The 15,359-nt window shown below is 41.4% G+C and overlaps 1 protein-coding gene across 2 annotated transcripts in view; it reads left to right on the top strand.

Moving 5' to 3' along the window:
• The window catches only part of LOC110530388 (TGF-beta receptor type-1), a 59,881-nt gene extending 45,238 nt beyond the window's left edge, over positions 1-14,643 (top strand). For both annotated transcript variants that reach the window (XM_021613388.3, XM_036986007.2), the window contains 3 exons: positions 4,594-4,718; positions 5,024-5,154; positions 9,738-14,643. In XM_021613388.3, the coding sequence (XP_021469063.2) occupies positions 4,594-4,718; positions 5,024-5,154; positions 9,738-9,863 (382 nt within the window). In that variant the 3' untranslated portion in view covers positions 9,864-14,643. The remainder of the gene's footprint in view (positions 1-4,593; positions 4,719-5,023; positions 5,155-9,737) is intronic.
• The last annotated feature ends 716 nt before the right edge of the window (positions 14,644-15,359 follow it).

The raw sequence follows: 15,359 nt of genomic DNA, 5'->3' as shown, positions 1-15,359 counted from the left end.
TCATGAATGGTGAATTCTTGCATCCATAGCTCGGTCTATGAATTTGAGAGTGATTCAATTTCTCCAGCCCCATCCCTCAGCTGTTTACTGAACCAGGGGTGAGACGGCCCCTTTGTTATTGTTTCTACTGCTGATTACTGCTTTAAGGTATCGCCTGCATTACTTTTATTTGCGTTAGTATCGCCATTTATCACTAATGTTCATTGTTTACAGTTTAAGTCGGAAGTTTACATACACTTAGGTTGGAGTCATTAAAACTAGTTTTTCAACCCCTCCACAAATGTATTGTTAACAAACTATAGTTTTGGCAAGACATCTACTTTGTGCATGACACAAGTCATCTTTTCAACAATTGTTATGACAGTTTATTTCACTTATAATTCACTGTATCACAATTCTAGTGAGTCATACATTTGTATACACTAAGTTGACTGTGCCTTTTAAACAGCTTGGAAAATTCCAGAAAATTATGTCATTGCTTTAGAAGCTTCTGATAGGCTAATTGACATAATTTGAGTCAATTGGAGGTGTACCTGTGGATGTATTTCAAGGCCTACCTTCACACCCAGTGCCTCTTTGTGTGACATCATGGGAAAATCAAAAGAAATCAGCCAAGACCTCAGAAAACAAATTGTAGACCTTCACAAGTCTGTTTCATCCTTGGGAGAAATTTCCAAATGCTTGAAGGTACCAAGTTAATCTGTACAAAAAATAGTATGCAAGTATAAACACCATCGGACCAAGCAGCCCTCATACCGCTCAGGAAGGAGATGCGTTCGGTCTCCTAGAAATTAATGTACTTTGGTGCGAAAAGTGCAAATCAATCCCAGAACAACAGCAAAGGACCTTGTGAAGATGCTGGAGGAAACGGGTAGAAAAGTATCTATATCCACAGTAAAACGAGTCTAATATCAACATAACCTGAAAGGCCGCTCAGCAAGCAAGAAGCCACTGCTTCAAAACCTCCCTAAAAAAGGCCAGACTACGGTTTGCAACTGCACATGGGGGCAAAGATTGTACTTTTTGGGGAAATGTCCTCTGGTCTGATGAAACAAAAATAGAACTGTTTGGCTATAATGACCATCGTTATGTTAGGATGAAAAATGGGGAGGATTGCAAGCCGAAGAACACCATCCCAAACGTTAAGCATGGGGGTGGCAGCATCATGTTTTGGGGGTTCTTTGCTGCAGGAGGGACTGGTGCACTTCACAAAATAGATGGCATCATGAGGGATGAAAATTATGTGGATATATTGAATCAACATCTCAAGACATCAATCAGGAAGTTAAAGCTTGGTCGCAAATGGGTCCTCCAAATGGACATTGACCCCAAGCATACTTCCAAAGTTGTGGCAAAATGGCTTAAGGACAACAAAGTCAAGGTATTGGAGTGGCCATCACAAAGCCCTGACCTCAATCCCATAGAAGATTTGATGGCAGAACTGAAAAAGCTTGTGCAAGCAAGGAGGCCTACAAACCTGACTCAGTTACACCAGCTCTGTCAGGAGGTATGGGCCAAAATTCACCCAACTTATTGTGGGATGCTTGTGGAAGGCTACTTGAAATGTTTGACACAAGTGAAACAATTTAAAGGCAATGCTACCAAATACTAATTGAGTGTATGTAAACTTCTGACCCACTGGGAATGTGATGAAATAAATAAAAGCTGAAATAAGTAATTCCCTCTACTATTATTCTGACATTTCACATTCTTAAAATAAAGTGGTGATCCTAACTGACCGAAAACAGGGAATTGTTACTGGGATTAAATGTCAGGAATTGTGAAAAACTGAGTTTAAATGTATTTGGATAAGGTGCATGTAAACTTCCGACTTCAACTGTAGGTACAGTGCCTTGCGAAAGTATTCGGCCCCCTTGAACTTTGCGACCTTTTGCCACATTTCAGGCTTCAAATATAAAGATATAAAACTGTATTTTTTTGTGAAGAATCAACAACAAGTGGGACACAATCATGAAGTGGAACGACATTTATTGGATATTTCAAACTTTTTTAACAAATCAAAAACTGAAAAATTGGGCGTGCAAAATTATTCAGCCCCCTTAAGTTAATACTTTGTAGCGCCACCTTTTGCTGCGATTACAGCTGTAAGTCGCTTGGGGTATGTCTCTATCAGTTTTGCACATCGAGAGACTGAAATGTTTTCCCATTCCTCCTTGCAAAACAGCTCGAGCTCAGTGAGCTTGGATGGAGAGCATTTGTGAACAGCAGTTTTCAGTTCTTTCCACAGATTCTCGATTGGATTCAGGTCTGGACTTTGACTTGGCCATTCTAACACCTGGATATGTTTATTTTTGAACCATTCCATTGTAGATTTTGCTTTATGTTTTGGATCATTGTCTTGTTGGAAGACAAATCTCCATCCCAGTCTCAGGTCTTTTGCAGACTCCATCAGGTTTTCTTCCAGAATGGTCCTGTATTTGGCTCCTTCCATCTTCCCATCAATTTTAACCATCTTCCCTGTCCCTGCTGAAGAAAAGCAGGCCCAAACCATGATGCTGCCACCACCATGTTTGACAGTGGGGATGGTGTGTTCAGCTGTGTTGCTTTTACGCCAAACATAACGTTTTGCATTGTTGCCAAAAAGTTCAATTTTGGTTTCATCTGACCAGAGCACCTTCTTCCACATGTTTGGTGTGTCTCCCAGGTGGCTTGTGGCAAACTTTAAACGACACTTTTTATGGATATCTTTAAGAAATGTCTTTCTTCTTGCCACTCTTCCATAAAGGCCAGATTTGTGCAATATACGACTGATTGTTGTCCTATGGACAGAGTCTCCCACCTCAGCTGTAGATCTCTGCAGTTCATCCAGAGTGATCATGGGCCTCTTGGCTGCATCTCTGATCAGTCTTCTCCTTGTATGAGCTGAAAGTTTAGAGGGACGGCCAGGTCTTGGTAGATTTGCAGTGGTCTTATACTCCTTCCATTTCAATATTATCGCTTGCACAGTGCTCCTTGGGATGTTTAAAGCTTGAGAAATATTTTTGTATCCAAATCCGGCTTTAAACTTCTTCACAACAGTATCTCGGACCTGCCTGGTGTGTTCCTTGTTCTTCATGATGCTCTCTGCGCTTTTAACGGACCTCTGAGACTATCACAGTGCAGGTGCATTTATACGGAGACTTGATTACACACAGGTGGATTGTATTTATCATCATTAGTCATTTAGGTCAACATTGGATCATTCAGAGATCCTCACTGAACTTCAGGAGAGAGTTTGCTGCACTGAAAGTAAAGGGGCTGAATAATTTTGCACGCCCAATTTTTCAGTTTTTGATTTGTTAAAAAAGTTTGAAATATCCAATAAATGTCGTTCCACTTCATGATTGTGTCCCACTTGTTGTTGATTCTTCACAAAAAAATACAGTTTTATATCTTTATGTTTGAAGCCTGAAATGTGGCAAAAGGTCGCAAAGTTCAAGGGGGCCGAATACTTTCGCAAGGCACTGTATCATAATTAAGAGGACCGTGTCCAGTGTCGTTCCCACAATGATATAAGGAATGGACAAGGATGTGTAAAAGAGTAGATGAGGATGTGAAAATGGTTACGTGTACAACAATGTGTCAGGCTAATGCTATACAGAGGGATGGAAGAAGGGGGTGTGAGGGGAAGTGTGAAAGGAAGAGTGTGAGGGAGGAAGGTTGAAGCTGAAGTGTTGCAGCGCGGGGCATGTCGAGCAGTGCTGGGGGGCTTGGCTGGTCACAGCGGTCACCAGCAGGCAGCAGCTAATCCGCCTCACTGATGCGGTCTTTCTGTGCGTGCTGTCAACCCCACTTCAACACACACACAAGCTCACACACACACATACACACATGCACATGCACACTCACACTGACGTGTGCAAACACACATTATGTTCTCCTGTCCTTGTGGAGACCTAAAATTAAATTTCTGTTCAAAATCCTATTTTCCCTAACCCCAAAACTAACCCTAACAACCCATAACCTAAACCTAACCTCTAAGCTTAAAATAGCCTTTGTCCTCATGGGGACATGGAAATGTTCCTTGTTTTGAGGATTTTAGGTCCCCACACGGACAGAAGAACCCACACACACACACACACACACACACACACACACACACACACACACACACACACACACAACGTCCCTTCCCCCCCCCCCCCCCATCTCACCACCACTGTCCCCTGGGGCCTCCAACGACATGTTCCCCCCACCAGGCGGCGCTGCAGTCAGTGACAGTGTGCTAATGTGTCGCCTGGCTTTGTATTCTTGCCACACTGCCCTTCCTGTCCTTTCATGTACACTGTGATGGACCGTGAACTCTAACCTACTACAGCCCCTCTCTCTCGCTCGGTCTTGCTCGCACGCTCTATTTCTCTTGCGCTATTTCTCGCTCTCCCGCTCTCTCTCTCCCGCTTTCCCTCTCCTGCTCTCCCACTCTCCTGACAACACTGCAAGGCTCGCCTCGATCAGATCATCATGTAGTGAAGGATTGGACAATAGACTTGAGAGTGTACACATGGGTCACTCAAGATACTCTGAGAATAATGAGATCATGTTGTCACACTGTCTGAGAGGCTAAAGGGAACTGTCTGGTGAATGTCTCCTCAGGTACATGGCCCCTGAAGTCCTGGATGACTCCATAAACATGAAGCATTTTGAGTCATTCAAGCGGGCAGATATCTACGCCATGGGCCTGGTGTTTTGGGAGATCGCACGGAGATGCTCAATAGGAGGTGAGTTAACACTATGCTCCGAGTTGTTTTGGCCCCAAGGACCTTGGCTAATTCTGAAGCATCAAGTCCATTACACAGAGCAGCCAGCCACTGACACAAGGCTTTGGATCTGTGGGACTCTGACTCTTCTCTCACCTGTCCCTTTAAGGCTTGGTGTCATCACATTTGTCATTCTCTGATATTTTCAACATTTTCTGTCAGAATTGTATCGTAGATTGCCATTGGCTTGTGTTCTTAGATTGGCATTGGCCTTTATTCTGTGTAAGCCTTTGTCTAAGCCAATCCTGTGTCTTTTGCCCCCCTAGGTATCCACGAGGACTACCAGCTGCCCTACTATGACCTGGTCCAGCCAGACCCCTCGGTGGAGGAGATGAGGAGGGTGGTGTGTGACCAGAAACTACGGGCCAACATCCCCAACAGGTGGCAGAGCTGCGAGGTATGACACCATGCACTTCTTACCTTTAGGCACTGCCCTTAGGAATATCATCCATTTTGTTTCTCGCTCCCACTCTCTGTTTCTCGGTTGGTCTGTCTACCTCTGCTCTGTCTCCATCTCTTGCTTTCTCCCCCTCTCTCTATCTTTCTCCATTGTTTTGTCTCTACTCTCCTTTCGGTCTCCTGCAAACAGCCTTCCCACTTCATCATCACTAGATCCACTCTCCCTCTCCTCTGTCTTTATTGATGCACTTTGTATTGCTGGAGAACAGACAATTAGATTACATCCAATTTGCAGTAATAAAGCTTCCTAATCAAATCATCATCCCCTGCAAGGTTACAATGGCTGCTGCCAGAGCATCAGCATCCCAGGTCAGCTGTAAAGCAAACCACTGGATTGATGGCCAAGCTTGTGAATATTAAATGGCCCATCAGTCTATAGTCCATCAGTCTAACTGGCCCATCAGTCTGTTCTGTTCACTCTGTCTGCAGTTGGAGAAACAAGGCAGATATGAGCGGTTTTAAATCACTCAAAGCTGATATGCTAAATTGACACGAAGAGCACATCAGGGACACGTTCAAAGAGATGAATAGGAGACCATCTCTCTGCCCTTGTCTATGCTGCTCGTCACTTTAAATCTGGAGATGGACTGGTGTTCGTTCAGCAGTGCTGAGCTTTCTCTCTCTGTCTCTAATGTTGCCAATGTTAAAAGTCATAAACATTTCCACAGCTCGGCTGCGTGGGTGTGAGCCGCCGGCATACATACATACACGTAGCAGCAGCCTTTAGTTAAGAGAATGAGTTTATCTGGATGTCTAGACAGGTCTGTTCCAGCCAGGGTCATGTTGTTTAGCGGTCTCCTCTAATAAGCAAAGCATTCACACAGACCGCTGGTTCTGAGGCGGAGCACATGTCCGTGACATCTCGACAATGAAACGCAATGTTGGTTCAGGAACTATGTTTATTATAAGATGCGGTAAAGACGTCAATGGAACAGAGACCGTGGGGATAGAAAGACGTCGGATTGGTGCACATTCAACAAATCTGATCTAACAAATGGGACATTGGTAGTGGTGGACAAAGTGTCCGATTTTCATACTTGAGTACAAAATAAAGATGAATAGAAAATGACTAAAGTGAAAGTCACCCAGTAAAATACTACTTGAGTAAAATATACTTAAATATCAAAAGTAAATGTAATTGCTAAAATATATTTAAGTGCCAAAAGTAAAAGTATAAATAATTTCATATTCCTTACATTAAGCAAACCAAATGGCACCATTTTCTTGGTTTTTATAATGTACGGATAGCCAGGGGCACACTCCAACACTCAGCCATCATTTACAAACAAATCTTGTGTGTTTAGTGAGTCGCCAGGTCAGAGGCAGTAGGGATGACCACATGTTCTCTTGATAAGTGTGTGAATGGACCATTTCCCTGTCCTGATAAGCATTTACAATGTAACGAGTACCTTTTGGGTGTCAAGGAAAATGTATGGAGTAAAAAGTACATTATTTTCATTAGGAATGTAGTGTAAAGTAAAAGTTGTCAATAATTTATAAATAGTAAAGTACGGACACCCCAAAAAACGACTTAAGTGGTACTTTAAAGTATTTTTACTTAAGTACTTTACACAACTGTTTATTGGTCATCCATCACCATTGATGTATTGTAACAGGCCCACAATGTGGTTACCAGTGTTAGATTTTGATATTTGGCTGTTTTTGCTACATAACATTTAGAAGTAGTCCCTTTTCAAGTTTAGAAGAAGTTGAATGCTAAATGCCGACTCCCGTTCATTAAAGGTGGCTTCGGAAAGTATTCAGACCCTTTGACTTCTTCCACATTTTGTTACGTTAAAGCCTTATTATGAAGTTGATAAATACATATTTTTCCTCAGCAATCTACACACAATATCCCATAATGACAAAGCCAAAACATAATTTTTTGACATTTGCAAATGTATTAAAAATAAAAAACAGATAACTTAAATATTCAGACCCTTTGCTATGAGACTCGAAATTGATCTCCGGTGCATCCTGTTTCCATTGATCATCCTTAAGATGTTTCTACAACTTGATTGGAGTCCACTTGTTGTAAATTCAATTGATTGGACATGATTTGGAAAGGCACACACCTGTCTATATAAAGTCCCACAGTTGACAGTGCATGTCAGAGCAAAAAGCAAGCCATGAGATCGAAGGAATTCTCTGTAGAGCTCTGAGACAGGATTGTGTCGAGACACAGATCTGGGAAAGGGAACCAAAAATATTCTGCCGCATTGAAGGTCCCAAAGAACACTCCCATCATTCTTAAAAGGAAGAAGTTTGGAACCACCAAGACTCTTCCTAGAGCTGGCCTCCCAGCTAAACTGAGCAAGCGGGGGAGAAGGGCCTTGGTCAGGGAGGTGACCAAGAACCTGACTGTCACACTCTGACAGAGCTCTGCAGTTCTTCTGTTTAGATGGGAGAACCTTGCAGAAGGATAACCATCTGTGCAGCACTCCACCAATCAGGCCTTTATGGCACACGACAGCCCGCTTTGCCAAAAGGCACTGAAAGACTCACAGACCATGATAAACAAGATTCTCTGGTCTGTTGAAACCAAGATTGAACTCTTTGGCCTGAATGCCTAGCATCATGCTCTGGGGATGTTTTTCAGCGGCAGTGAGACTAGTCAGGATTGAGGCAAAGATGAAGGAAGCAAAGTACAGAAATATCCTTGATGAAAACCTGCTCCAGGTTGTGCTCAGGACCTCAAACTGGGGTGACGGTTCACCTTCCAACAGGACAACGACCCTAAGCACACAGCCAATGTTTCTACTGTGTTTAAAGCTGCCCATTTAATAGTACATGCTCTAGCAAACTGAAATATGTTATTAGAAGAACAATCAAAGTCTTGATTGAAGAATAATTATAGTGTTTATTTAATTTAAAGATGTGTTTGTTTGAAACACTGCACTGTATCCCTGTTGACGTGCCATTGCAGAATCATTTGCGTGATGTGCGAGTCTTCAAGGAATATGTATTGGTTGATAGGAATAACGTTGTTTATGATGTGTTGAAATTTCCATGGAAAATGATGCGTTTATGGTTTAAATGTATTTTGGGCTATTGCTTAGGCCTACTTAGGTGCTTATTTGGCCTTTTCCCGAGAGCGAGCAGGTGGGGCAGGTAACAGGTTGGCAATAGTAGAGCCATACCGAAGTTTTGTTATAAACTTTTCAGGCATCAACTCTGTCTATTAGCTACTGAGAATATATTTGATTTATCCAAATCGTTATGTCAATGCCCTGTCTGTTATTTTTTGCACAAAGTCTATTGGCCAATTCGTCCTGCACCGTCGTCACTGTCCGATCCGCTGCCTCGGCTCATGCTTCACAGTAGGTGTTCAGTGTCCGGGCATACTGCTGATTACAGCCCTGCATTCAACACCGTAGAATCACTGACACATCAACAGGACCGCCAGGACCTTTGGCGGCGATCGGGGGATTGATAAATAGGGATGTTGTGGATTGGTATTCAGGCTTGTGGCTGTGGCCTGGATGTTGTAAGTCTGACCAGCCTCTTCACGTCAGAGCTCCATTGTGTCTCCATTGCTTACAGGGTAACGTTGTCATTGCTGAGACGTGCGCACTATGGGTTGAAGTCTTAGTTCAGACTTCTGCTGCAGGTTCAACACCATGCCTCTGAGTCTCTGTCACTGTTTATCTCTCTCACGCTCATGAGTTCTTGCACAACAACAGTGATTCTACTTCAAAGAATGACATTGACTTTGGTTGCAAAGGGAGGGTATATTACTGGGTATACATTCAGAAGTTTACCAATAAATTACCAGCATTTTGGTATCTTCCAAGGATTTTATGAAATCTATCACAAGACATCTAGTGGTTGTTTGTTGTACTTTAGATTATCACAGGTAATTATCTCTGTCCCTCTGTGGCTTTATCACAGGTAAAATATATGAAATAATTAAACAAGATGATTAAAATGAAAAGGCTGTAAAACTACACATTTAGTGAATACCATTTATGTTTTATATGATAGATTCCGCATGAAATATGCTTAATATTTTTAGACACTTGTTAATTTTACGTTGTCAATATGTATTTGTCAATGTTTTGGTTTCAAACTGGTGGCAGTTATGAAAATAGTTGGACAAGTTTCAGAGGTAATTGAAAATAATCCCATTTATAATTAATGTTTTTTTTTTCATTAATTAGGCTATTTTCTCTGGAACCATATGGTCTATCTACTAGAAATTCATAGTCGATGTGGACACAGATATAAAAAATTAACACCAAATATGAATAAAACATTGTTTTTTTTTAAATGACAAATTACCAAGTTATGATAGGTTGCCATAGAACTTCTGTTAATTACCAAAAATCCTGAAGATTCTGGTAAATTACCAGTAGCTTTGTAACTCTAATTGTGACATTGCTACAGACATGGTGTATACTCAACGATTGGTGGGGGCAGCTACTATCTCCGTGCTCAACAACTTGCAAAACAAAATGTGGGTGTGTTATTGCTGCTTGTGATATTGACCCACTGTCTCCCCTGCCTCTGTCCCCTCCCTAGGTGCTGCGAGTGATGGCTAAGATCATGAGGGAGTGCTGGTACTCCAACGGGGCGGCCCGCCTCACCGCGCTGCGCATCAAGAAGTCCCTGTCCCAGCTCAGCCAGCAAGAGGGCATCAAGATGTAGACTAGAGGGTCAAGACTACCTGTCTGTCTGGACTTTCTTTCTGTCCCCATCGCTATGTGCTGTTCTCTTCGACATCTCTTTCTCTGAAGAGGAAGGGAGGGGATAGTACAATTCAGGTGTGTGTGTGTACCTTTCAATGTCTCATTCCTTCAAGGCTGATTGGAGAGATTGCTTCTCTGCTCTTCTCTGTTCTCCTCTGATATTGCATCAGGACATGGGTGGATTCTGAATAACATTCTAGACTCTGGATGCAGAGACACAACCTCCTGTCCCTCCCGTTGTTTTGCCTGACTGTATCCATCCCTTCTTTCTTACCCCATGCAAGAAATGCTGGACTTTATTGGGACCTCCTGTAGGAATTCCATTGCAAATATTCTGAATCAAAGAAAATATGCATTGAAAGAAATTCTAAATTTTGATATACCTCTCTCTGGTCATTTCTCAAAGTACCAAGGTCAGTGTCTATTTAAGTGTTTTGTTTAAACATGATTAAGTGTTACTTATATGAATTTCTTTATTTCACTTAATATCTTTCACCTTCAAATGTTTATTTTACAGATGCCAGATCCATATTTTTTTATGTGTTTTGTCAAGCAAAACAGAACATGACCTCATTAAGCTTTGTCAAAATGCAGTGAAATATGCAATATCTTGTTCATTGCTATGTATATATATGTTCCTTAAAGTGCATACAGTGCATTCAGACAGTATTCAAACCCTTTGACTTATTCCACATTTGTTACGTTACAGCCGTATTCTAAAATTGATTAAATTATTTTTTCCCCACTGATCAATCTACACACAGTACCCATAATGACGAAGCAATTTTTTGTATGAATGTTTGCAAATGTATAGGGGAAAAAAACTTGGATGGGGAGTGTTGCTGCACAGCTACTTTCAGGTCTCTCCAGAATTGTTTGATTGGGTTCAAGTCCGGGCTCTGGCTGGGCCACTCAAGGATATTCACAGACTTTTCCCGAAGCCACTCCTGCATTGTCTTGGCTCTGTGCTTAGGGTCCTTGTTCGGTTGGAACGTGAACCTTCGCCCCAGTTTGAGGTCCTGAGTACTCTGGAGCATCAAGGATCAAGGATTTTCATCAAGGATTTGTCTGTACTTTGCTCTGTTCATCTTTACCTTGATCGTGACAAGTCTCCCAGTCCTAGCCACTGAAAAACATCCCCAGAGCATGATACTGCCACCACCATGCTTCACCGTAGGGATGGTGCCAGGTTTCCGCCAGATGTGACGCAATCTTGGTTTCATCTGGCCACTCTACCATAAAGGCCTGATTTGGTGGATTCCTGCAAAGATATCTATATTTTTTTATAATTTAAAAGTTTACAACTTTTTTCTCCCCAATTTCATGGCATCCAATTGGTAGTTAGTCTTATCTCATTGCTGCAATTCCCATACAGACTCGGAAGAGGTGAAGGTTGAGAGCTGTACGTCCTCTGAAACACAACCCAGCCAAGCTGCCCTTGACACAATGCCCACTTAACCCGGAAGCCAGCCACACCAATATGTCGGAGGAAACACCATACACCTGGCGACTGTGTCAGCGTGCATTGCGCCTGGCCCGCCACAGGAGTTGCTAGAGGGCTCATGGGACAAGAACATCCCTGCCAGTCAAACCCTTGCCTAACCCTGACGACGCTGGGCCAATTGTGCGCCACCCCATGGGTCTCCCGGTTGCGGCTGGCTGCGACAGAGCCTGGACTCGAACCAGGATCTCTAGTGGCACAGCTAGCTTTAGACCACTGCACCACTCGGGAGCTCTGTCAGAGTGACCATTGGGTTCTTGGCCACATCCATGATCAAGGCCCTTCTCTCCCGATTGCTCAGATTGCTCGGACAATTTCTTCAACCTCATTTTTGCTCTGACGTGCACTGTCACCTTTATATAGACAGGTGTGTGTCTTTCCAAATAATTTCCAATCAATTTAATTTATCGCAGGATGGATTCCGTTCAAGTTGTAGAAACATCTCAATGATGATCAATGGAAACAGGATTCACCGGAGCTCAATTTTCGACTCTCATAGCAAAGGGTCTGAATACTTATGTAAGTAAGGTTTTTCTGTTTTTTATTTTTAATAAATGTGAAAAACTTTTGAAAAAGCTGTGTTCACTTTGTTGTTATGAGGTATTATGTGTAGATTGATTAGTGGAAAATGTATTTAATCCATTTTAAAATAAGGCTGTAACGTAACAAGATGTGGAAAAAGTCAAGGGGTCTGAATACTTTCTGAATGCACTGTATATGAGTGGTTGTATATGGGTGTACTCAATTCCAATGCATTTGGTGTGTGTGTGTGTGTATACAGGTGTACATTCTGTATGCATGTGTACTTGCAGTACATCTACGCTGATAGATATACATGTACCTCTATTTTATACAAACTGCTCTTTTGTTATTTCAACCACAACCAGGAAGTTCTCTGAATCAGTCATCCAATCATATGTTAATGTGGTAGTAGGAGGTTCTCTGAACAAATGGCTCCTCCCACTGCCATAGGAAATGAAGCAGTGGAGATCAGGGTCATATTCATTAGGCACCAAACGGAAGGAAATGGACTGAAACAGGGTGGGTCTACCTGGACTAAATGTATCTAATAAGATAAATGTTTTTAAACATTTTGCTAAGGTGTGCACGAATGAATAAAACCCAGGGTTGCCATTAGGCCTAAGCAACACCATGATACCAGTTTACCTGTCACTCTTCTCAGCAGTAATGCATCCTGTACAGTTTTAAGGGAAAGCATTGATGGAGCTACATTATGTAGGCTTTTTTATTTCCTGCATACTTTTATTGCTTTTATGTCAATGAGTTTTCACATATCTATGGGCATAACATTTCAAACAAGAATGTACATTTTGTATATCTTAGAGATGTGTACAGCTCTACCTTGACAGTGAGAAAGCCCCTTGAGACCTATACAGGTCCTGTAGTTGGATCTTTCGTTGTTGGCATGAAAGAAAAAACGAAATGTTAATTTATTAGTTGGTAATATCCTTATGCTTTTAAACTTATAGATTTGATCATGTGACCTCACTTTTTATTTTCCAATAGGACAAAACACAGTAAACATGAATTTAAGCGAGTAAAGGAAATTCTGTAGACATTGTTTCGTATCGCTTCAGCAGTAAGGAATGCACTTTTTGGCATTGTTGTCTTACATGATCCCCAAAAAATCCTAATCCCAAATAGGAGTAGGCTACAGTATGATGAAGAGAGTTCAGATGGATGCTCCTCAATAAGTGCCATAGCATTTTGTTTGACGAGTAGTGCTATTTTTTAATATATATTTTTTGACAAAGGCACATGTATTCATATCTGCTACTGTGTTGTGTTGGTTTTTGTCTTTCAGCACGTTTACAGCATAACCTGCTTTAACCAACCAAAACACCCTTTAAATGTTGTGCCATACATGAATGCAGAACTGGTCAACCGGGCATCATGTGGATGAAAAACAATAGATTGTGTTTTTTGGTCACATTCATCAGACTTGAGGTGAAGAATATTGCTGCTATAATATACTGTTTGTGTTGAACCAAAAAAGTATTATTATTTTACAGTGGAACACAAGATGCAACCGTTCTCATTTACTCATCAAAAAATGTTACTTTCTACCGCATTCTTCTGTCTCAAATCACCAGCAGCCTTTCACTTTCTGAAGCAGCATTTGACTTTTCTGAAGCTAGAAACATCCAGGTACTCCTCTCAGCAACATCAACCACCTCTGAGTCCCTAGCAGCAGGACTCCACTAACTATGGACTCCACTAACTATGCTCACTATCTGCTAGTGTAGTGTTCACCAGGAACTTTGTATTTACCCCCTCCAATGTCAATGTTTTACGATATTTCCTTTCCCAATTGTTCTATAATCTACAAATGTGGTGTGTTGTTTATGTCATGCATGGTGCTTTATACCTGTATACTGTACCATTCCCCATTAGTTTAGTTTAACTAGTGTGTGTCACTGAATTCCCCATTCTGCCAGTGATACAGTATGTAGCCATCATTATACAGGCATGATTACTGCTGTCACTGACCTGAACTCAAGCACTAAACGAGGAAGTGCCCCGCAGTTGTGTACTGAATGAGATGCTCTGATTAGCAGAAGGGGAAAACGACCAGTGAGGCAGGCAGGCAGCAAGGCATTCATATTTAGTAGTGGGCTTCTGATGCAACCGCAAAATTGGAAATTGATATTTAAGCTCTGCTGTGTAGTACAGATTGTGAAAGAATTTTAAAAATGTTTCTGGTAAGCAAGCCATTGTGAAACGTACAGTATTTGATAAATGGGATCCAAGCTGAAAGTTCTGTTGTGGAAAATGACTAAATCAGTCATGCTATCCTGTGTTTTACTTAGATAATTGTTCTTGTGTTTAATGCTAGTGTTTTTCTTGCTGATGCAGCCTTGTCTTGTGTGACTTAGTCATAAGTCTGGGCGTACAGATAAGAGCTGGGTGCAACCGCAGTATGTGACATCCCGTTTGTACTATCTGCAAGAACTCCTCTGTGTGTAAACTTGCAGGAAGTAACAGACAATGGTGGCAACGTCAGCTGTCTTAATCTGCACAGACAAGCTAAACGCCTCTTATACACCATGTTCCCCACCCCTGTTTGCACACATCTGCTAACTGCAACAGACAAAGAGGATGGACATTTCTCTAAAAGATGAGAGCCACTGTTCGTTGGGCTTTTAACTGCACTGTTGAGTGGATTGTTGACCGCTCCATTTTTGCAAATCTTATAATTAAATTCTTCAAACAACAATTTTGTCTCTCTTCCCTTATGGTTAGAATTTCCACTACAGTTCCCTTGACATCTTTATCACATGTTCTACAGTAGCTTTTAAGTGTCAATTAGCTGCAGTATGTGCTACTACATGCTGGCTCCAGTACAAAAGAGCCTTCTTATTTCTAGCAATGCCTACTTTTCACTTATGTAGAATATTATATGGAACCATATTCAAAGTACACCATATGTGCTCCCATGATTCTGCTGAAAAGGGAGGAAATGGAACAAAGTGAAGTTTGGCTAAAAAGTAAAAACACAATCGAAAAATGTTAACTATACCTCAACAGACCAATGTTTTTTTCAATTATAATTTACCTCAATGTACATAATACTTTATCTACCACGTTTTACATTTTATTTTTATGAAATGTCTAATCAAAAAAGTATATTTCTTTATTTGAGAGTGGTAGTCGGTGTACTGTTTGTCCCATATGTGTAAGAAGTAATCCTATTGCCTGAACCAGAATCTGAGAATGTTTCATCTTGAGAATTCTGCAGAGTTTTATAGAAAGGCAGTATATCGATGATTTGTGCCAATTGTGAGGTCGGCATTTTCTCCTCAAGATACAGTATGTTGTATTTACCTTTTACAAAGTGTTTAAAAGAATGAGCGCTTGACATAGGAATTCAGAGGACACTGGCTATTATTTGAAGATAATGTATAGTGAAGTAAGATGTTTTGTGAATAAATA

This window comes from Oncorhynchus mykiss, chromosome 8 (genome assembly GCF_057628025.1).
Source record: "Oncorhynchus mykiss isolate SJ-2025 chromosome 8, ASM5762802v1, whole genome shotgun sequence".
In the NCBI taxonomy this organism is placed as follows: Eukaryota; Metazoa; Chordata; class Actinopteri; order Salmoniformes; family Salmonidae; genus Oncorhynchus; species Oncorhynchus mykiss.
Note: the sequence above shows the minus strand (reverse complement) of the source record. Positions and strands in the feature narration are given on the sequence as shown.